Consider the following 23,016-nt stretch of genomic DNA (forward strand, 5'->3'; position numbering starts at 1 on the left):
GCATACCTACCCTAATCTATGCAGCAAAAGTTTGTTTTTGACTCACTTGTGTAAACAAAGTGAGTCTATGTTTTAACCCGGTGTTCGGTTGTCTGTGTGTGTGTGTGTCCGTGGTAAACTTTAACATTGACATTTTCTCTGCAACTACTTTGTCAGTTGACACCAAATTTGGCATAAAAATAGTCGTCTTGTTTAAAACAATATTGCGCTTTTGGGATTGGCACAAAAAAAAATAAAGAATGAAGCCTAATTATATGCAAACTGCATTTACTGTTATATTTATATTTTTTGTATTTTCTAAACTTGGCACTTTGATCTGATATTCTGACCCAACAGCTAGAGCAGTCATTATTATCATTTTTTGTTCAAACAGGAACTTCTTTTGCTAAGCATGGAATTTTTATTTATTTTGCAAACGTTTTGGTGCAGATAGTAAAAAGGGGAAATTACTCTGTAATGCTAGTGGAGTTAATTTGCTTTAAACTGATCTTTCTCATCTTAAACATTACATTTTGAAACAAGAGAGGCAAGGCCTTCAAGACTCACTTGTGATGCACTTTAAAAAAAAATCCAAGCTTTTTATGTATTGAGTATAATTTCAAAATGTAATGTTTAAGATGAGAAAGATCAGTTTAAAGCAAACTAAGTTCCCCAGCAGAGTAATTTCCCTTGTTCTGCTATCTACACCAAAACGTTTGCAATAAATAAAACTTCCATGCTTAGCGAAAGAAGTTCCTGTTTGAACAAAAAATGATAATAATGACAGATCCTTTGTTGGGTCGAATATCAGATCAAAGTGCCAAGTTTAGAGAATACAAAAAAAATATAAATATAACAGTAAATGCATTATACTCAATACATAAAACCTTGGATTTTTTTAAAGTGTATCACAAGTGAGTCTTGAAGGTCTTGCCTTTCTTGTTTTCTTTATTTTTTGAATATTTATTTTTCACATTTCGTCGTATGCATTTAGTTTCGTTCGGTGATTTAAAACTTCTTACAGTATTTTTTTATCCAGTGCATGAGTGTTGTTCTGTGTATTAAACTACGATCGGCTTCGTATCCATTCTGTTTACGCATACCCAGATTCAAACACTTGACTGTTGGCCGCCATTCTTTCTCTGTCTCTGGACCTTGCAATTGGAATGAACTTCCTCTTTCGCTTCGTCAAGTCTCCACACTCGGCTCTTTCAAGTCTGGCCTTAAAACCCCACCTCTTGCCAAAATAGCCTCCCTTCTCTGCCTCTACGTTGTCTTCAGTTTCTTCCAGTTTCAGAGTTATGCATGCGTCTGAATGACTGGTGCGAAAGCGCTTTGATTTGTCTCTGCACAAGAGTCTGCGCGAAATAAATACCATTATTATTATTATTAAACACCCTTTGGATGTTTTGGTGTCCTGTGCGTTCCGTCTCGTTCCGAGCCAGTGGTCTTGAAATACGTCGTCGTTCCCAGCCTCCACCAAGGTGTACGTGAATGAGAACCTCGTCTTCGGTTGGGAGGAGATCAAAAGCGGCGGAAGGAGAGGATTGGGCCCCGCCTTCCCATGTCGAGTCCTAAACACAGCGGATGCGAAATCGCTGCCCCGATGGCTGAAAAGGCTGTGGAGGAATTTAACAAAAATATTTTATCCTCTCGTACGTTCCGTCTCGCTCTCTTGCAGTAAACATCCTCTGAATAGTTCGTCATCCAGTTCGTGCATTCTAGTCTGATTCCTTGCAGTGAGCATTCTGGGACCATTTCTCAGAGCTACGAGGTGGAGTTAACGACAGATTTGGCTGGTGCCCTTAAGATCCTAGTGTTCATGGCTAAGATTTTGGGACTACCCCCTCCCCTCCCCCCACTCCCCACCCACCCGCCTCCAACACCATTTCTGTGTTCTCTGTGTTGAGTAAGGTGGCAGAATACACTGTCCGTGAGGAAATGGGTTCGGTTCCCACTCTTGCCCTTTTCCCCCAAGTTTGACTGGAAAACCAAGGTGAGCATTTAGTCATTCAGATAGGACGACAAAGCGAAGTCCCACGTGCAGCGCGCATTTGGAGCATTGAAAAAGGACGAAAACCCATGGCAACAAAAGTGTTGTCCTCTCTCTCTCTTGCATACCCCCTCCCCACCGCCTGTTATTGCTATGTGTATTTTTATTAGACTTACTGTTTTATATTCAATTGAGTATAGCATTTTTTAACATACACAATGTATGCTTATGTGTGTGTGTGCGTGCGTGTGTGTGTGTGTGTGTGTGTGCATGCATACAGTCAAGGCTTGACAAAACGCGTGGGTTCACGCAGCTACGGTCAAACAGGCATCATGCCCAGCAGATGCGGTGCAGTAGGATAATTACGAATTTGTCCGAACGCAGTGACGCCTCCTTTGATGATGAAAACCTGACGATGAAACCTCCACCCCCCCCCCGCCCCCCCCCCCCCCCCCCCCAACCCTCTTTTAATTTTTTTCCCCTCTCTGTGTTGTTGACAGAGGAGCTCAAGGCAGTGCCCAGTGAGAGCAGTGTGCGCGGACGTGTGGAACACGGTGAGGGACTGGCAGAACGGCACGCGCTGCCGTGAGCATCGCGTCATGCTCAACTGTCGCTGCCCTAGAAATGGTCAGTGCCCCATCGGCAACCCCGCCCATGCCCTCCATGGCAGCGTCAAGCACAGGTCAGTTGTAATTATCATGTATGTATATATATATATATACAGGAAGCCCAACACTCAGTTTATATCACATAAGTTTACAGTTGGGCCAACAGCAAAGTGAGAGCAGTATTCTCCATTGCAATGCAGGGAAATCATTTACAGCTTAGTCTTTTGTGAAGGAGTATTCCTCTCAAACTAGGAGGCAAGATTGCACTGGCTCTTCGGGCTGCAGCCTTGGGGGGCTAGATGGCCTTTAGGAACCACCCCAGTACCGACTGTCCCATAAAACCCTCTTGGCCGAGAGAGTGGGGATGTAACTTGGGCAAGACACTCTCTCTCCACTTTTATCAGATTCTAGCCGAGATAGTCGGGACAGAAGTTGCCTCCTCTGCTGTTCTGATGGTCATAGTCGGACACGACTAACTATCATGCGTAAGTTTTATGTATGCTTGACAGTCAGTCGTGTCCGACGACGAGGAAGACCCATCATAGGACAGCAGCGGCAGCAGAGTGCTAACTGCTGTCCCCGACAATGTGGACTAGAATTGTCGTGGAGAGTGCCTTGTCTATGGGCAGTTAGTGGCAGTTAGAATGTATTAGGCATACTGGCTGGATTGCTAGCTTTTTCCTTTTTAACTCACTCAGTACGGCCAGTCCTCTCTTCTCCTCTGCACAGACCCCTCGGGTGTCCAATGGGTGTCTGAATGACCCAACCTTTAGCTTCCGTCGTCAGAATTGTGGTATTCTTTGTCAGCATTCACGTCTTTAGTATAAGAGCCTTTCGCTTGCAATATTTTGATGATGGTAATTGGGGTGAAACGCTGTTAACGTCGTCTCTTTCGCCGTTCGTATGGAAAGAGTTAATATGGGGTGGTGGTGGGGGTGGGGGGGATGGTCTGTTAATTGTTTGCTTGCTTGCTTCCTTCTTCTTACATTGTACTTATTTATGTGTGTGTTGATTCATTGATTCATACGGTGGAGTGATGGCCAAGAGGTAACACGTCCGACAAAGAAGCGAGAGAATCTGAGCGCGCTGGTTCGAATCACTGGTCAGCCGCCCATATTTTCTCCCCCTCCACTAGACCTTGAGTGGTGGTCTGAACGCTAGTCATTCGGATGAGACGATAAACTGAGGTCCCGTGTGCAGCATACACTTAGCGCACGTAAAAGAACCCACGGCAACAAAAGGGTTGTTCCAGGCAAAAACCCACTTCGATAGGAAAAACAAATAAAACTGCACGCAGGGGAAAAAAAAAAAATTGGGTGGCACTGTAATGTAGCGACGCGCTCTCCCTAGGGAGAGTAGCCCGAATTTCACACAGAGAAATCTGTTGTGATAAAAAGAAATACAAATATAAATACAAATCTATTAATTTTGGGGGAAAGGACACGACAAACAGGGGTTAGTTGGAAGCTGACTGGGTTGCTTCTTGGTTACTATACTTATGTAGTAGTCTTCAGTTTAACTCACTCAGTACGGCCAGTCCTCTCTTCTCCTCTACACATACGCCTCGGATGTCCAGTGGGTGTCTGAATGACCCAACCTTTAGCTTCCGTCGTCAGAATTGTGGTATCTTTGTCAACATTCACCTCTTCAGTATAAGAGCCTTCCGCTTGCAATATTTTGATTATGGTAATTGGGGTGAAACGCTGTTAACGTCGTCTCTTTCGCCATTCGTATGGAGAGAGTTAACGTCTTCCACTTGAAGTGATATTAGGGGGTGGGGGGTGGTGGAGGGCGGAGCGTGGTGGTGGGAACGGTATTGGGCAGAGGGTGATGAATGATGTGTGTGTATGTGTGTGTGCGCGTATGTGTGTGTGTGTGTGTGTGTGGTGGGGAAAGATACAGAGCACTGGAAAAAATAAGACATTAAAAGGGGAGACATAGGCACAATATAGAAGGAAACGCTAACATCAAACAACTGCAACAGCTATAACAAACGTCCAATTATAACAAATGTTTATACTTATGTATGTTAAAGGACGGTGGAGGTGGTGGGGGGAGCAACGATGAAGACGGGTCAGTTCCTGGCTGGCTTCTTGCTGCCTTGCTTGCTTTATTTTATTCATGTTCTTGGGTAGGTGATGATTACAGGGTGGGGTTGGTGTTTCTTTCATCTTTTAAAAAAAAAAATCAAAATAATCGTAAAGTGAGTGTACGTCTTCACACACACACACACACACACACACACACACACACACACACACTTACACACACACACACACACACACACACACACACACACACAGACACAGACACACACACAAATTGCCTTGTGATTCACCAAGACGACGTGCAGCGTGTGTACCATGTAACGCGAACACAGTCCCAACGCCAGAACGCCTTCTCCGAGAAGAAACTGGAGGATCATACAGTGATCATGTATCTCTTCCAGTCGGCAAGCAGGCAAATTGCGAGGATTATGTTTTGCCTTCGTTGTATAATAATTGCTGATGGAAAGACAAGGGAGAGGAGGTAGAGTTTCCTTGGGCAAAGGGACTGTAGAGGGAGGGCGCAGACGGGGGCGGCAGAGAAAGAGCTGGTCCGACAACGTCAAGGAATGGACCAAAATGACGATGCCAGATCTCCTCACGACAGCTGCCAACAGAACGGCGTGGCGAGCTATGACATCTTCCTCATGTCCCCCCAACGACCCCAGCGGTCGAGGGAACGAGTGAGTGAGATGACCGAGATGATGGAGATTACGGCGTGTTCTGCAGGCTGTCAACACGATATCCTCGCGCGCCGTCATTCGGAATACTCGGTTGAGGGGATATTTACAGAAGTCAGTGGTGGGTTTGTCCACGTTGAGACAAAATTCACGTGATAAGTGGTATAGGAATGATGGCGCAGATTAGTTCGTGTTATCAGCGAAGCTGTGTAAAGCGTGACGGTTTTGTTGTTGTTGTTGTTTTTGTTTGTTTGTTTGTTTGTTTTTTATATATATTTTTTTTTGACGTTACAATGTTGTTACACTATCGTGCGTGGTTGTGCAGTTCAGTCAGCGATAGCAATCGACAGTTTTTTTGTTTTGCTTCTTTTTTTTTCCTTTCTTTTTTTTTTTCTTTCTTTTTTTTTTTTTTTTATGTTGTTTAGGGTCAGTTCGTGTTGTATAGTAATAAGCCATCGATCGTGTACATAAAGTTGTAATTATGCTCGCATTCAACAAATCATTTTATACAGAATAAAGTATTCAATCACAGAAGTTAGCTGCAGTACTGTTTTCGACATAAAACACATTTTTTGTGTGTGTAATGGTCCTGATGCCGTTTTATAACGTTGCAAGTGTGCACACATCCATAAATCGTTCATTTTATCTTAAATCTCATCATACTCAAAGAAATTGTTTCTTACTGTACATATTTCTTGAAGCCATTGTTCAAGCGTCATATGTGACCCTCCATCACGGAATGAGTCGCTTTGTCCCTGACCAACTTTCCCGCTAGCGGCGATTTTAGGCGGGTGGGGGTCAGGTTGTCGATTTTCAGATTTTGACTTCATAGTAAACTTTAGGCTTTCTTTTATCTCATATTGAAGTATCTAGGCATAACTGTGTCTTCTTTTGCCTTAAAAGTGTGCTTAAAATGCCTAACCCGTCATTCTGATCGCCTATCACTTCGCGAAATCGATCAACTTTGACAAGCTTGCCCTCCGTCATCTCTTGGAATCGACCGGTCGAATCATACATTGTTTTAAAGGTCAAGTCCGTCTCTTTCAATCTATGTCCTTCTCATTGGTTGATTTTTTAACTACGAGCGAATCGTCGCTTTCAAAATAAGGATACACTACGTAAACAATGCGTCACTATGAAGGAAAATCCCCTCTGTCATTGGCCGAGAGAGGCCACGTGACGAAACCAGCCATTCAGCACGCTAGCTCAAATAAACATGGTCGCAGGGTTCGGAAGCACGTTTTCAAGAGTGACTTGGCGATTTCCTGACAAGATACACTTGCGTTGCACACATTTTGCCATTCAGTGAAGAAGACGACATTTGTGAGTTTCTAACCCAGTACTTCATTGATGGAACTGACCGTTCATGAAATCGATCTCAGTGAACACGAAGGCAACGCTGATTTCGAAAGCAGACGACGCAGGATTGTCGTTCAGTTTTCATCAACAATAATATTAATTTTGATGTAGATGACGAATCAACATTTGCACTATATACAGAAAGATTGGAAAGCTTCGCCTGTAATTGCCGAAATCACATGCACCAGGTGCCATCAGTGTTGCGACTGACATGGAAACAAGTGAAACTGACTTGCTGCACTGAAGTGATAGAACTGGGTTTCTCACAGCTCACACAAGGAATATGCAAGCAAAGTGACTGGGGGACTGGATATAGCTGAAGTGTCTGAAGGTAAGCTTTCGTATTTTACCCACATTGACAAATACTGAAATGTAATGATGGTATAATCATTTGATAATAATTTATTTAACAATGATTGACTCAAGACTGATTTATTGTCTTACATTGGAACAGGAATTCACTGTTTGACATGTGGAATAAAAATGATTAAAAGAATAAAGTGAATCTGAGGAAATTAACAGAATGTAAATTAAAAGATCTCTCACACACACACACACACACACACACACACACACACACACACACACACACACATACACAATGTGTGTCACACAGTGAGTCACATACTCACACACACACACACACACACACACACACTCACTCACACACTCTCCCTTCACAGTTTAACCATTTAACTGAGCAAGGGGAGGTTCAGGGGCATGACATTATGAACAGTTTTCAGTTTCACAGAATTTGCTTCAATGGATATTTTATGTGAATGTGTGTCAGGTTGGTGTGTGTGTGTGTGTGTGTGTGTGTGTGTGTGTGTGTGTGTGTGTGTGTGTGTGTTGTTTTAAATAGATATAGACTTGTGTCAACAGTAAATACTAAGAGTATTACTAATAGTTCAATTTCTTTTTCAGCCCTGAAAGATATGATGGTACTTTATATGCCTGCCTGTACACCAATGAATAATTCTGATATCACTGCTGGCAAGTCATGTCATCAGAAGGAGAGGCAACACCACCAAACTAACTACACTGTCAACTAAAGAACTGTCTGCTGGTGAACAATCTATGAGTGAGTGAGTCAACTGTTAATGTACTATGATTTATAGTATAAATTTACCATGAAGTGTGCAAACTTAGTTTCTTTTTACAAACTTTGTCTGGATGTACATGTATGGAATTGTAAACTTTTGCACAGACATTTACATAAATGATATAAGTGTGCATGTGCTTGACATGCCACTATGCATAAAGTAACTTAATGGATTGCAGCATGTCATGCACATGCACACTGATATGCACACTGATACTCATAGTGATACAGCATTAATAATCACTATTTCATACTTTTATTATCAGTAAACTGCTTTGTCTGATTATATTATGATATATATATATATATATATATATATATATATATATATATATATATATATATCATAAGTGTATTCTTTTTTTATTTTCTGATAAAATACATAGAACTAAAAGTAAAGCATTTTGTAAAGTCCTGTGTAAAGAATGAAAGCTGTGATGTAAATGTACAAAACTGAAATTACTGTTGATATTTAATCTAATATTATTAGCATTGATGAATAAACTTTAGAACATATAGAAAATAATTCAAAACAAAGGAAATGAAAAGAGATAAAGAAGTATTACATAACAAACTGTTTCAGGATAAACCATGCATTTTTGGAACATACTGACACCACCGGTGGAGAAAAAAGAGTGGAGGAAGAAGGTTCAATATCAACACCATCCACCCTGATGACACTTTGTACCACAAGAATTGATTACCTGTGCCACATATCTGCACATTTTTATTTATTTATTTTTATTATTATTTTTTTTTTTTAGCAGATTGAGTGTTTGTTTGATGAGGTTGTGTGTCTTTATTGTGTGAAGTATGGGTTTGACAAGTAGGTTTTCTTTGCAGATGAAGTGTTTGAAGTGTTCATTTGGATTATGAAATGTATTTCATTTGATGCTATGCTGGGATAAAACACACATGAACTTGTACCTTTTGTATGAGCAGTTTTGTTGTGTGGATCTTTTTTGTTATTGTGCTTGTTGTATGGATTATGGTAATATCACAAGCACACTAAGCCAGTGAGCACATTGAATTACAATTACATGATTCGGCATCATGATTTAGCATTTTTTACCTCTAATCTGGCATAAATTTTAGTACACATACTATACAGAGCAAAAGTTTCATAGTAATTGGACCACAAACAACACCACAACAAAACTGATCTTAAAACTGGAAGGTTTTTAGTCATGTTTAGCTGATTAAAAAGTAAGTATACTAATACTTCAGTTGCAATTCTTTCCAAAAAAATTAGAAAATTCTTATTTGAATAAATCAAATAAACTCAATATTTTTCTTTCAAACTTTGTGCAATTGTGGATATTGCCACTAAGTATGTGTGTGCCAAATTTCATGAACATATCTTGCTTAGAAGTATGTGGTTGCTATGAACATGTTCCAAAACTTTTCGGCCTTGATTTCTCAGTTCGTTACTTTCGCGACTTTAGAACTTCAAATCACAATAACTTTTCACAGAATCATCCGATTTACAAACTTTTTTTTTCGCTGTAAAGGTCATTTATTGCAGATTTATGCTATACCAATAACTAAAAATCGACCTCTGGTGCAAAGCGACTCATTTCGTGGTGGAGGGTCACATATGGCACTGTATCATAACTCTCTTCGCTTAAAATAAAACGCTCTAAGATGTCGAATCGCGCAAGTACAAAAAAAAAAAAAAAAAAAAAAAAAAATCTTACCTTACAGGGATTGCTCAGATGCTCAGTTGTTCTACAAATCTACGTACTTACTTATTCACTCACTCAATTTCTTACTTCTTACTGTCCATTCACCCTGTGGCATGTAGCGAAGCAACGAAAAAAAAACAACCTAATTGCTCTATATAGTAGATCTTTTCTCAAAAATACACTGTTTAGAAGATGCTTATGTTATTGGTACTCTACTACAGATATCCTCTCTGCACCTTGGAGTGAGTGTCCAGAGATTGGTTTGGAAATGGTTAGAATGGAGGCAACCCTTAGCAGAATCTGTCAGGCGTAGGACTTTTGATCCCGTGTGTTCACCAGAAGTCAAGCCTCAAGGCCACGTTTTGGCATGGTGATGGGAAAGGCACTTTGCTCCGGGTTCAACCACTCCACCCAGGGTGGCTGACGGGCGCAATAGCCAAGTGGTTAAAGCGTTGGACTGTCAATCTGAGGGTCCCGGGTTCGAATCACGGTGACGGCGCCTGGTGGGTGAAGGGTGGAGATTTTTACGATCTCCCAGGTCAACATATGTGCAGACCTGCTAGTGCCTGAACCTCCTTCGTGTGTATATGCAAGCAGAAGATCAAATACGCACGTTAAAGATCCCGTTATCCATGTCAGCGTTCGGTGGGTTATGGAAACAAGAACATACCCAGCATGCACACCCCCGAAAACGGAGTATGGCTGCCTACATGGCGGGGTAAAAACGGTCATACACGTAAAAGCCCACTCGTGTGCATATGAGTGAACGTGGGAGTTGCAGCCCACGAACGCAGAAGAAGAATGGGTGGCTACCTGACTTCAGTTGGAGAAGGAAGAAGTGGCGGACGGAGAGGAATGGGCCCCGCCTTCCTGTGCTGAGCTTTGGAGACAACGGCTGTGAATTCACTGTCCTGATGGTCGTGAAAGAGTTAAACTTGACTAGAGGATGGTGTATCAGTCCTGATATCAGTCATGAATATCCGCGTGTTAAACAACTAAGGTGAAATGGAATGATACTGTGTTATAAGCAGACTTGAATTTGTGACGCGAAAGAGAAGATGCACTCTATGTTACAAATGTATTCACAAATCTGCCCCTTCCTATCTCTGTGGCTGCCTTTACCTCTACACTTCACCTCGCTCTCTGCGATCGGCTTCGGATCCACTCTGTTTACACATACCCAGATTCAAACACTCGACTGTTGGCCGCCGTTCTTTCTCTGTCTCTGGACTTTGCAATTGTAATGAACTCCCTCTTTCTCTTCGTCAGGTCTCCGCACTCAGCTCTTTCAAGTCTGGTCTTAAAACCCACCTCTTCCCAAAATAGCCTTCCTTCACTGTCTCTTCCTTGTCTTCAGTTTTTCCAGTTATAGATTTATGCATGCGTGTGAATGACTGGTGCGAAAGCGCTTTGATTTATCTCTGCACAAGATTCAGCGCTATATAGATATAATAATAATTATTATTATTCTAAAGTGAATGCTGCAATGTTACGGAGAGACTTTTATTTTTGGAATCGTGCGTAAGAAGGCAAACGGTATTATTTTATATTACAGGATCGCGCAGAAGAAAGTGAATAGTAATGTATTGCGAATGGACTTTTTAAACCAGCAAGGCATGCAGAAAATGAGAAAAGAAAAGCGACGACACAAAAAGAAAGGGGGAAAAACAAAAAACAAATCCAGAAACAAAAAACGATAGAAACGAATAGATCTCTAGCCCATAAATCTAAACTGGGGGAAATGCACTTTACTCCCAATTTGCTCACTCCACCCAGGTATGAATGGGGTATACAGGTACCTTACCTCGGATGGGGAAAGTTAACTCACTCAGTACGGCCAGTCCTCTCTTCTCCTCTACACAGACCCCTCGGATGTCCAGTGGGTGTCTGAATGACCCAATCTTTAGCTTCCGTCGTCAGAATTGTGGTATTCTTTGTCAACATTCACCTCTTCAGTATAAGAGCGTTCCGCTTGCAATATTTTGATGATGGTAATTGGGATGAAACGCTGTTAATGTCGTCTCTTTCGCCGTTCGTATGGAGAGAGTTAAAACGGCGAAAGGACAGGGCTGGGATTCGCCTTTCTACGCCAAGCCCCAGATACAGTAAATACTGAAGTTACCGCCCCCGACAGCCGTAAAATACTATGGGACTTTTTAATCTTTAACCTTTATAATGAAAGAGCCCCTTGAATCCTTGGATGGGTGGGATGGAGGGAAGGGGTACATTTTGTTGTTGTTGTTGTTGTTCCTTGAAGGGACAGTGTGAATCGGGTGCTGGATGTCTGGTGCCGTGTTTCAGCCAGTACATGTGTGAACCTGCCTGTATCCTGGAAGCCTGCCGGACCAGAACGAGACCTGCCAAGGAACTGGTCAGCAACACCCGGTCACGAGGGTACAGATACTACAGGGTGAGTCTGTGCACACCTGCTTGTGCCTGAAGAAGTCCCCCCCCCCACACACACACACACACACGCCCAATTCGTTGTGTATATGCATGCAGAAGATCAAATACGCACGTTAAAAGATCCTGTTATCTATGTCGGCGTTCGGTGGGTTATGGAAACAAGAACATACCTGGACTGGCATGCACACCCCCGAAAACAGAGTGTGCCTGCCTATTTGGCGGGGTAAAAACAAACAAACAAACAAACAAAATTAATGGTCTTGCATGTAAAAGGTTACATATTTGTCCGAGTGTGTGTGTGTGTGTGCGTGCGCGTGCGTACGTGACTAAAGCCAGATTGAATGACACAGGAAACGAATGATTAGCGCCCATTGGCAGCTCTTAGTCGGCTCAGTCCAGGTAGGCAGCCTGTTGTTCAAGTGACAAGCGCTTACAGTTCGATCTCTAGAGGGCTGGGGACAGGCGCAAAAAGAATCAACATGATAATGACAGTTACACAGTGTTCAAGGAAGTGGCCAGCAGTACCAGGAATCTGCGAGGGTACAGGTACTACTACTACTACTGCTAATGGACATTTATATAGCGCGTTTCTCCAGAAATACTGCTCAAAGCGTTTTACATTTCGTTCCTCACTTCCCCGTCTCCCCATCAATACCCCTCTCCACCCGCACCTTCCCCCAGACCCCACACACACGGAAGCACGTGCCAGAAAACACTCACGCAACTGAACAATGGAAACCACCCACCCACCACCCATGGCGCACTCCAGAAAACGTCACACCCTGCAGCACGCACTGAGGCACGCGCGCACACGCACACACACACACACACACACACGGACGCTCACCAGCACCCTGCCACACGCACACGGCAAACAGCTTCTCCACAACAAACATGCACCCAAAACCAAATCACACCAAAATCGGGGGGGGGATGCTGTTCAGATACAGGACGAGTGTGTCACCCGTGTTTTCATCATGATAATGATGATGATGACGAAAATATATATTGTATGATACACTGTAATAGTAACGATAATATAAATTATAGTGTTTTTACACAGCAGAAAAGCCCATTTTCAGTGCGCCAAGAGCGTGCTTCACACGGACGGTACAGCTGGGTCGGTTTATCGTCTCACCCGAATTACTATACACTCAGCTGGATTTTTTTCTAGTCATGTTTTTATTTCTTAGGAGAGCAGATTCGACCCTTACGGACACTTGTCTTGGTAGATAAGCTGTCTTGACCATTCTGCTGCTGACGCGTTTCAGATCAGTCAGTGGAGTGATGGCCTAGAGGTAACACGTCCGCCTAGGAAGCGAGAGAATCTGAGCGCACTGGTTCGAATCACGGCTCAGTCGTCGATATTTTCTCCCCCTCCACTAGACTTTGAGTGGTGGTCTGGACGCTAGTCATTCGGATGAGACGATAAACCGAGGTCCCATGTGCAGCATGCACTTAGCGCACGTAAAAGAACCCACGGCAACAAAAGAGTTGTTCCTGGCAAAATTCTGTAGAAAAAATTCACTTCGATAGGAAAAACACATAAAACTGCACGCAGGAAAAAAAAAGCAAAAATATGGGTGGCGCTGTAGTATAGCGACGCGCTCTCCCTGGTGAGAGCAGCCCGAATTTCACACAGAGAAATCTGTTGTGTTAAAAAAGAAATACAAATACAACATATTTTTGGTGTCCCTCTGTCATTCTTGTATTATTTGTATTGTTCGTTTATTTTTGTCACAATAGATTTCTGTGTGTGTGAAATTCCGGCTGCTCTCCCTTGGGAGAGCGCGTCGCAAGCGACACTGAGAGCACCGCGCTTTTTTTTTTGCTTTTTTTTCTTTCTTTTCTTTGTGCTTTTTTCTGCTAGCAGTTATATTTGTTTTTTCTATCGAAGTGGATAATTCTACAGAATTTTTGCCAGGGACAACCCCTTTCTTTGCCGTGCGTTCTTTCGTTTACGTGCGCCGCTTTCTGTCATGACTTCTGGCTGTTGTTGTTTTACAGATCATTTCGCTTTCTGTCATGACTTCTGGCTGTTGTTGTTGTTGTTTTACAGATCATTGCGCTTTCTGTCATGACTTCTGTTGTTGTTGTTGTTGCAGATAAACTGCCGCTGCGCTGGCCACCACTATCCGAGAACTACCCGCAACCCAAGACGGGGACGTGCCACTACGTACATGAGGCTGTTCTTTGAACGCCGGAACCGACTCCTCTTAACCCAGTTCAAGTGCGCTCGCTTGCGTGAGTTGCTTTAATCAGTTAACTCATTCTGTTCCAGGTACGAGTCAACCCGTACCGTGATTACTTTCGAGTGTTCTCGTACCAACACACTATTCTAATTTCGTTTAGTCTTGCTTGGTACAAATTGGCAATATTCTAAACTGAACTGTTTACGGATTCCGGAAGCATGAAAACAAAGCTTTGTTCAACAAATTGAATCAACAATTCTTCATCTGTTTTCGCCATGGTTTTTTTTTTTTTTTTTTTTTTTTTTTTTCCTGCATTGGTCTCGTGCAGTGCTGGCCCAAGGGAGTTACAGCAGCCAGGTAGCTGTGAGGTAGAATGCCGTTGTTAAGAGTACTACTACTGCTACTGTTTCTGCTGCTGCTGCTGCTACTGTGTCTGCTGCTACTACTGCTGCTGTTTCTGTTGCTGCTACTGCTACTGTTTCTGCTGCTGCTACTGCTACTGTTTCTGCTGCTGCTGCTCCTGCTGCTACTGTGTCTGCTGCTACTACTGCTGCTGTTTCTGTTGCTACTACTGCTACTGTTTTTGCTGCTGCTGCTACTACTGCTGCTGTTTCTGCTGCTACTACTGCTGCTGTTTCTGCTGCTGCTGCTACTACTGCTGCTGTTTCTGCTGCTACTACTGCTACTGTTTCTGCTGCTGCTACTGTTTCTGCTGCTGCTACTGCTCCTACTGCTACTGTTTCTGCTGCTACTGTTTCTGCTGCTGCTATTGCTACTGTTTCTGCTGCTACTGTTTCTGCTGCTCCTACTGCTACTGTGTCTGCTGCTACTGTTTTGCTGCTACTACTGCTCCTACTGCTACTGTTTCTGCTGCTGCTATTGCTACTGTTTCTGCTGCTGCTACTGTTTCTGCTGCTGCTACTGTTTCTGCTGCTACTGTTTCTGCTGCTACTACTGCTACTGTTTCTGCTGCTGCTACTGCTCCTACTGCTACTGTTTCTGCTGCTGCTATTGCTACTGTTTCTGCTGCTGCTATTGCTACTGTTTCTGCTGCTACTGTTTCTGCTGCTCCTACTGCTACTGTGTCTGCTGCTACTGTTTTGCTGCTACTACTGTTTCTGCTACTGCTACTGTTTCTGCTGCTACTACTGCTGTTATTGCTACTGTTTCTGCTGTTACTACTACTACTACTGCTGTTTCTGCTGCTACTGTTTTTTGTGATGTTTCTGCTGCTGCTGTTATTGCTACTGTTTCTGCTGCTGCTGCTGCTACTGTTTCTGCTGCTCCTACTGCTGTTGTTTCTGCTGCTACTACTGTTTCTGCTGCTACTACTGCTGCTATTGCTACTGTTTCTGCTGTTACTACTGCTACTGTTTCTGCTGCTGCTACTGTTTCTGCTGCTACTACTGCTACTGTTTTGCTGCTACTACTGTTTCTGCTGCTACTACTGCTACTGTTTATGCTGCTACTACTGCTGTTATTGCTACTGTTTCTGCTGTTACTGTTTCTGCTGCTACTACTGCTACTGCTGTTTCTGCTGCTGCTGCTACTGTTTCTGCTACTACTGTTGCTACTGTTTCTGCTGCTGCTACTACTACTACTACAACTACTGCTGCTAATTGTGATATGATAGCAATATGATAATACGAATAATAATGAAAATTATAATGATTCTACTACTACCACTACTACTACGTCTACTACTAACAATGATGGTAACAATAATAATAATAACAATAATACAAACACTATTACTATACTACTACCGCTGCTGCTGCCACTACTGCTACTACTCCTGCTACTGCTCCTCCTCCTCCCACTACTACTACTACTCCTACTACTGTGCATGTTTCTAGCACATACTCTGTCGCTTTAAGAGCACTTAACAATGCATGTCGTATGAATAAGACACAGAAATATAATATTTCTATATTAAAAAAAAAAAAGAAGTGAAAAGCGAACTCGTCAAGAATACTACTGTACATATGTTAGTAAGAGTCGTGTGTAACGTTGACGACCCCCCCCCTCGCCCCCCCCCCCCCCCCCCCCCCCCGGAAAAAAATTTATATATATATATATATTGTTGGACTGAACGCGAGAAGCGACATCCATGGGTTTTCATTGTGAACTCTGATTCGTGGAGTTAACCATCTGGTTTTTGTCGTAGTGGTGGTTGCACACGGTCACTGAGATTCAGTGAGAGAGAGAGAGTGAGAGTGAGAAAGAGAGATGTATACATAGACAATTGAAGGAATATTTAGAACATGATATATTTACGTAGTTGAAGACGTCATGTAAGGGTAAGAAAGATGACGTGATAAATGACATTACGTCACCTGTTATAAGTGTAGTCTGTGACCGGGTGGCAGCGAAAATTCAGATTATATATATATATATATATATGTCTGTGTGTGTGTGTGTGTGTGTGTGTGTTTACATGAGTAAATGCTAAAACACCACTCGAATATTGCTGGGGTTTTTTTTTTTTTTTGTTTTGTTTTGTTTTTTTAAATGAGTAAATTCTTCTTGTCTTCCCTTGTACTTTTCAGTCCGGACGGATCCCTGTCCCCCCAGTCAGGAGTGATTGGCAGGGCCGTGACCACGCCCCACCAAGGACAACAACAACAACAGTAACAACAGCAACAGTAACAACACCAACAACAGTATAATGATCACCCATCTTCTCTCTCTTTCTCTCCCACTCCGTTCCCCATCTCTTTTTTTTGTGGGCGGGGGGGGGGGCGGGGGGGAGATTTGAGGGGGGGGGGGGTGTCTCCTCTCCTTCAGTGGGCGGCGTTCTTCCCACCTTCACCACCACCACCACCACCTTCACCACCACCACCACCACCACCACACCCGGTATTTTGAGTGACGAGGGCACAGCCTAGCACCATTTTTTTTTTCTCTTTTTCTTTTTCCTCATCACACTTTTCTTCACTGACTGCAACTTGGTGTTCTTTGATTAAGTCAGGGTAAATACCTACCTGCCTACTACCCAATTTCAGTAAGTCGGGATTAACAACAACAAAAAGAAAAAAAAAAAAATAGTGGGGATATGAGTACTCCTTAAAGCTTTCCTGCATAGTCGTGACTTTTTGGGATCTTGATGACTGGATCGTTTAACTGATAAGTGCTGACTGCATTTATATTTTGTTTTGTTTAATTGATAAGTGCTAACTGCATTTCTATTTTGTTTTGTTTAATTGATAAGTGCTAACTGCATTTATATTTTGTTTTGTTTAATTGATAAGTGCTAACTGCATTTCTATTTTGTTTTGTTTAATTGATAAGTGCTGACTGCATTTATATTTTGTTTTGTTTAATTGATAAGTGCTAACTGCATTTCTATTTTGTTTTGTTTAATTGATAAGTGCTAACTGCATTTCTATTTTGTTTTGTTTAATTGATAAGTGCTGACTGCATTTATATTTTGTTTTGTTTAATTGATAAGTGCTGACTGCATTTATATTTTGTTTTGTTTTAAGGTAGACTGTATTTGTTTTACAAACGCAAACAGAAAAGAAAAATATCAAGGATGGGGAGCAGTTGATTAAAAACTGACAAGGTTTAAATGATTCTTTTTTCTTTTTTTTTTTCAAATTTAGAAAGCATATTCTTTGTTGAAAAGTATCTTCTTCACCAGTGTTGCACGAATCCAAACAACTTCAAATATATCAACACGCAATCAGTCAGTTTTGCCAACGTTGCACAAAACCGCACTAAAGGTCTCCGTCACCTTGTGAATACAATAACATATTAGAACCTGTTTTAATATACACCTAGGCCAAGACCTGTGGTTTAAAAAAAAATGCGTTGAGGGCTCCTTTAATTAAATGTCCGAAATGTTTTTGATCAATGATGGCACAATTATTAATGACTTACCAATCAGGGGAACACGCAGGTTAAAAGAAAATTATTTCTAATATGATTATGATAATAATAATAATAATAATAATAATAATAATAATGAGGAGGAGGAGGAAGAGGAGGATAGCAATGATAACAGTTTATTTCTGTTGGGCCTTTCATTAAAATATAATAATGCTCAAGGCATTTCACACGAGTAAAATTATAACAGAAAAGAAACATTTTATACAAAAACAAACAAACAACCACATGTAAAAATCCCCCAAACCATCCCATGCGAACAACATAGTCACCCCAACCACACAGTGAACTAGAACAACCGTTATCCTCCACGCAATCATAATACCAAGCATTCATGCACGGACAGACGAACACACACACACACAAACACACGATATATGTATGTGTATACACGCACTTCCGATATATACACACATACACATTCTTCTTCTTCTTCTTCTAATTCTTCGTCTTCTCCGTCTTCTTCTTTTCATTATTATTATTGTTGCTGCAGTGAACTTTGGGATTTGCAGATTTGGGAAACAGAAATGAAGATCTGTGTTTTGAGAGACTTTAACCACTGAAACCCAGGACTCCACATCGTGGTGTCATAGATATCTAAGGCCAGTCAGGGCATGTTCGTTTGTACATAGCGGTATATACAACTTCTGTTGTTGTTTGGATATTTGATTGTTTGTTTTCCCTAATGGGTGGAATGTTAAAGCTGCATCATGTATCAAAATCATTATTATTATTAGTAGTAGTATTATTATCATCATAGAAGCATATATCCTTTTACAAGAAAAATGTATTGGTCTGAGGTGTGTTTTGAGGGTTGATTTTTATTTGTTAAAAAAAGAAAAAAAAGTAAGCGAAAACCACATTGTTTATTCTGTTTGTGCCTAACTTTGTTGCATTTTTTTAGGCCTTTGGGTGACTTTTTTTCTTTCTTTTCTTTTTTTTTTTTTTTTTTTTTAGTGTTTTTTTTATTGTTCGCGGGTTTGGTTTGGTTCGGGTTGTAATGATTTGGTTTTCATGTTGTACATATAATAGAGCCATAATAGTTGCCCACTCTCTTTCTCTCTGTCTCTGTCTATCTGTGCCCCCCCAGCCCCCTTTACTCCCCTCTCTCTCTCTCTCTCTTACGTCTTTATCATTGTTTCCGTTCTCTGTTGTTTTCTTGGTGTCTTTTTTTTTTATTTAATTTTTTTTTTTTAATTAAAAACAAAACCGAACTTTCATCCTTCTATTGTTTTCCCTCTGTTTCTTTCTGGAATTACAAATGCAGGACCATCTTACAGCGTTTATTTATTTATTTATTTTTTCTCAGAACGAACGGTTCAGTATCGGATTAAAAGAAAAAAAAAGCAGCCAGAATTTTAAAAAAAAACACATTTGAGGCTGAAATTATTTGATTACCAATGTGTATGCTTCTTTTTAAAGACAGATTTTCAAATGTTTCACGGAAGTATCGTTTTAAGTTATAATTATAGTAAAATTTTGTCTTGGTGTTGGGCTCAGGATTTGAAGTTAAAGGATAATTATATAAAGTATGATATCCACCCCTCCCATCTCTCTCTTTTTTCAAACGTTAAGGTGTTCGTTTTATTCTTTACACACACACACAAACACACACACACACACACATAATTATATAAGTGTTGTTATTATTATTATCATTGATCTGTTTGCACATTGCTTAAGCTGACGTGTACACGTGCACGGACAATATATATAAATATATATATATATATATATATATGTTATTATTATTATTCTTATTATTATTGTTGTTGTTGTTACCATTCATCTATTTGCACAGTGCTTAAGCTGACGTGTACTTGTGCACGGATAAGTCATGTAACCAACATTTATTCCAATTTGTTAACTGTTTGTATCCCCCATGTTCATACCCGTCGTCGTTTGCTGCCTGCTGGATGTCTCAAAGAGATGAATAATTACCCAGTTTTACCTCATGCTTACATACACGTTTGTTTGTGTGTGTGTGTTTTTTTTTTTTTTTTTTTTTTTATTTTAAGATCTTTTTGATTTTTGAAAAAAATCACGGTAACGCCGTTAAACTTTCACAAAGCAAGCTGTATTGACTGTTTGTTTTTGTTTTCTTTTTGTTTTGTTTTTTTGTTTTTAAAAATTTAAAATTTTTCATATTTATATTCATTGATTCGTTGACTTATTGTAATATTTTTTTTCCGTTGTCCTCTTGGTAGCACATATGTTTTGACCCTTCTTTGTCAGGAATCCTCAGTCAGGACATATATATATATATATATATATATATATATATATATATATATATATATTGTTTCTTTCTTCACCTAGACCTATCTATGGTTGATTCACGAACAGCCAAAATTGTTCAAAAATAGTACCAATATAATTTAATTTGAACTCAGTCTTACAGACTACACTAAATTTCCGATACGCATTAACTGCATGTCCTTATTCACCAATATTCAGAAAGAAGAGAGAGAAAGAAAGAAAAAAAAAGAGAGGTATACTTGCGGTTAAAAAAGAAAAAAAAGGCAACTCGTCTACAAGAAAGACAGAAATGGATAACCGATTAATGTCATTGCCTAACCTTTTGTTGGATCTGTTTATGTTTTTATTTATGTATTAATTATCTATTTATTCATTTATCTATTTAGTTCAATACTACTGTTTATATTCAGAGACATCCCTCGATAAACGGGTTTCATGAACATTTAAAAAAAACAAAAAAAAACCAACTTAAAACCGCAAAGCAATGAAATCAGAGTGAACCAAAGCTTGTGCAAACACGGGAGGTACTGATAGAAAGAAAGTGTGAACGTCATACTTTTTATTTTATCTAAAAAAAAAAAAAAAAAGAGAAAAAGATTTATCCTAACAAAAAATGAGCTTTAGCCTTCCAGTTCTTACGGTTCTTCCATAGCGGATAACCACAAAAATATTACGAGATTTTTCAAGTCCGATCCCGTTGGTGTTCATTATTAGCGGATATTTCTCGGATACGAATCATAGCGTTTTTCTAGTCAGTTATACTCCTGCCGACAGTCAAAATCAATAATGATTTCAATGATTCATATTGACCTTTCAATCGAAATCAGCTCAATGAATTACACATACGTGAAGGACGAAAAAGGTATGATAAATTTTTGACGGTTATGTGATAATGGAAACAGTTCTCTGTGATTCATTTTCTGCTGATGCCCAATGAGAAGAAGAAAGCGAAAAACAAGAAGCAATATTCATATCAAGAGTGTGCTGATTTTGAACAGTCGTGTTATACGTAGCAGTGGTTCAACAATACCAACCAGTATTGCAATACTTACCAATAGTGCAGTGCAAGAGTGCAATATTTATCAACTGTGCAATACTTATACCAACAGAGCAATTTGTACCAGCAATGCAGCACCAATACTTATCAATATTTCAATACTGATCACAAGTCGATCAAACACCTCCATTTTCATGCATTTCTTATCCAGATCAGTTTCAAGACAGAAGGAAGAATCTGCGAAAAAAGAAAGTAAGATCCATTTATTTATTGCTTTAGTTGAAATTCGTAGGAACGAAAACTGCAGATATGATGCATTAGTTGTTTTTTTTGTTTTTGTTTACAGGATTCTGTAGTGAAGCGATTATCATTATCATTATTAGTAATATTGTCTAAACGGAAGGCGGAGAAACGCAGTGATAATTCCTGTCAAAGGACAAACTACAGAAACGATATACCACAGACTGTGTTTCAACTGCGGCGGCCACAGTTCGACTCCTGAAGGCAGTTAAACATGCCAGCCTTTCTCCTTCTCCTTCTCCTCCTCCACACAAGCTGATGTCTGAGTGTTAGAGAGAGACACAGGTTTTGACACACCACCGATGGAGCTGAAGGAACATGATCTGGTTGATAACTAGTTCTTCAGTGCGACACCCCAATGATTCTACACAGAGGGTAAAGGTGGAGATGTAACATTCTAGACTGCAGAAGCTTTCAGATTTTTATGTTTGTTGTTGTTTTTTTTCACATCGCATTTCATGCAGCACACTATTACAATTATATATCTGTACTGGCTCAGTATTTTGTAGTTTTTTGTTTTTTTTTTGGTTTGTTCTGTTTTATCAAAATATACGCAAACGTTTTCAAACGTCTTTTTCTCGAAGAAAAAGAAACGTTTTGTAATTTTCCTTTGTATATACTTGCATCTGATTACAACGCTCAATTTCAAACGTGAAAGTATTCAGTTGGTGGTATTGTAATGGAAACAGGGTGACAATAAAGCGTTTGGCTGAGCATCTAGCTCAATGTGTGTGTGTGTGTGTGTGTGTACGCGCTAGCAAACGCAGATTGTGTTTATGTGCATGTGTTTGTGTGTGTGTGTGTGCGCGCGCGTGCATACGTGTATGGGTATGAGTGTGGGTGTGAGTGTGGGGGATACAGAGACTGACAGCTGTAATCATGTATAAGTTATTGCCCCACATGGTGGGGTACAGGTGAGCAATCATTAAACAACATGTCACTTCATCATCAAAGAGCACTCTGTGGTGAGTTCTTCAAGAAACAGAAATATGGAGGTTTGGGGAGAGACGCGGAAAGACAACTCTAACTTGACGTTTACTGGTATCATTTAATCGGTTAGGCCCATATATGGCAATGCGACCGGCACAATATTATTCGCTTCTTCACTGGACGTGGAAAGTATGACATAAAATGTTCCATATTAGGTACTATCCGGTGATGTCCAATTATTTTTAGCATCCTAAATTATTTTACCTATTGATTACATTTCTTTGGTTTGTGGGACGAAACACGGAGAAGCAAGATGGTGGCACGTTAGTTTAGTGACTTGATCGGCATCAAAATTGAGTAACATAACGTACAAGATCTGAGTCCAAATCCTCCCAAAATGGGTTTCAACATCAAGTATTGGTAATATCGTTTCATACATGCACAACTATCCCACACGTTTTTTGTTTTCAACAACAACGAAACCTTCATGCGAGGTGTCTTGTCTTTCTGTGTTAAACTTTCCTCACAAACACACTCACCCCAGACACAAAACACTACTGGTAACAGGCCATGTGAAGCTTTCAACGCTCGTC

The 23,016-nt window shown here is 40.6% G+C and overlaps 1 protein-coding gene and 1 long non-coding RNA gene across 2 annotated transcripts in view; both read left to right on the forward strand.

Annotated features, from left to right (window-relative positions):
* LOC143289151 (uncharacterized) overlaps positions 1-16,783 on the forward strand; it is a 67,957-nt gene extending 51,174 nt beyond the window's left edge. The window contains exons 3-6 of the mRNA XM_076598048.1: positions 2,473-2,654; positions 11,753-11,861; positions 13,963-14,101; positions 16,599-16,783. Of these exons, the coding sequence (XP_076454163.1) occupies positions 2,473-2,654; positions 11,753-11,861; positions 13,963-14,101; positions 16,599-16,633 (465 nt within the window). The 3' untranslated portion in view covers positions 16,634-16,783. The remainder of the gene's footprint in view (positions 1-2,472; positions 2,655-11,752; positions 11,862-13,962; positions 14,102-16,598) is intronic.
* LOC143288881 (uncharacterized) lies at positions 6,045-8,725 on the forward strand. The gene is made up of 3 exons (XR_013056147.1): positions 6,045-6,995; positions 7,589-7,745; positions 8,350-8,725. It is a non-coding gene; the product is annotated as an uncharacterized LOC143288881 (long non-coding RNA).
* Positions 16,784-23,016: the final 6,233 nt, after the last annotated feature.

Source organism: Babylonia areolata, chromosome 13 (assembly GCF_041734735.1).
Source record: "Babylonia areolata isolate BAREFJ2019XMU chromosome 13, ASM4173473v1, whole genome shotgun sequence".
In the NCBI taxonomy this organism is placed as follows: domain Eukaryota; kingdom Metazoa; phylum Mollusca; class Gastropoda; order Neogastropoda; family Buccinidae; genus Babylonia; species Babylonia areolata.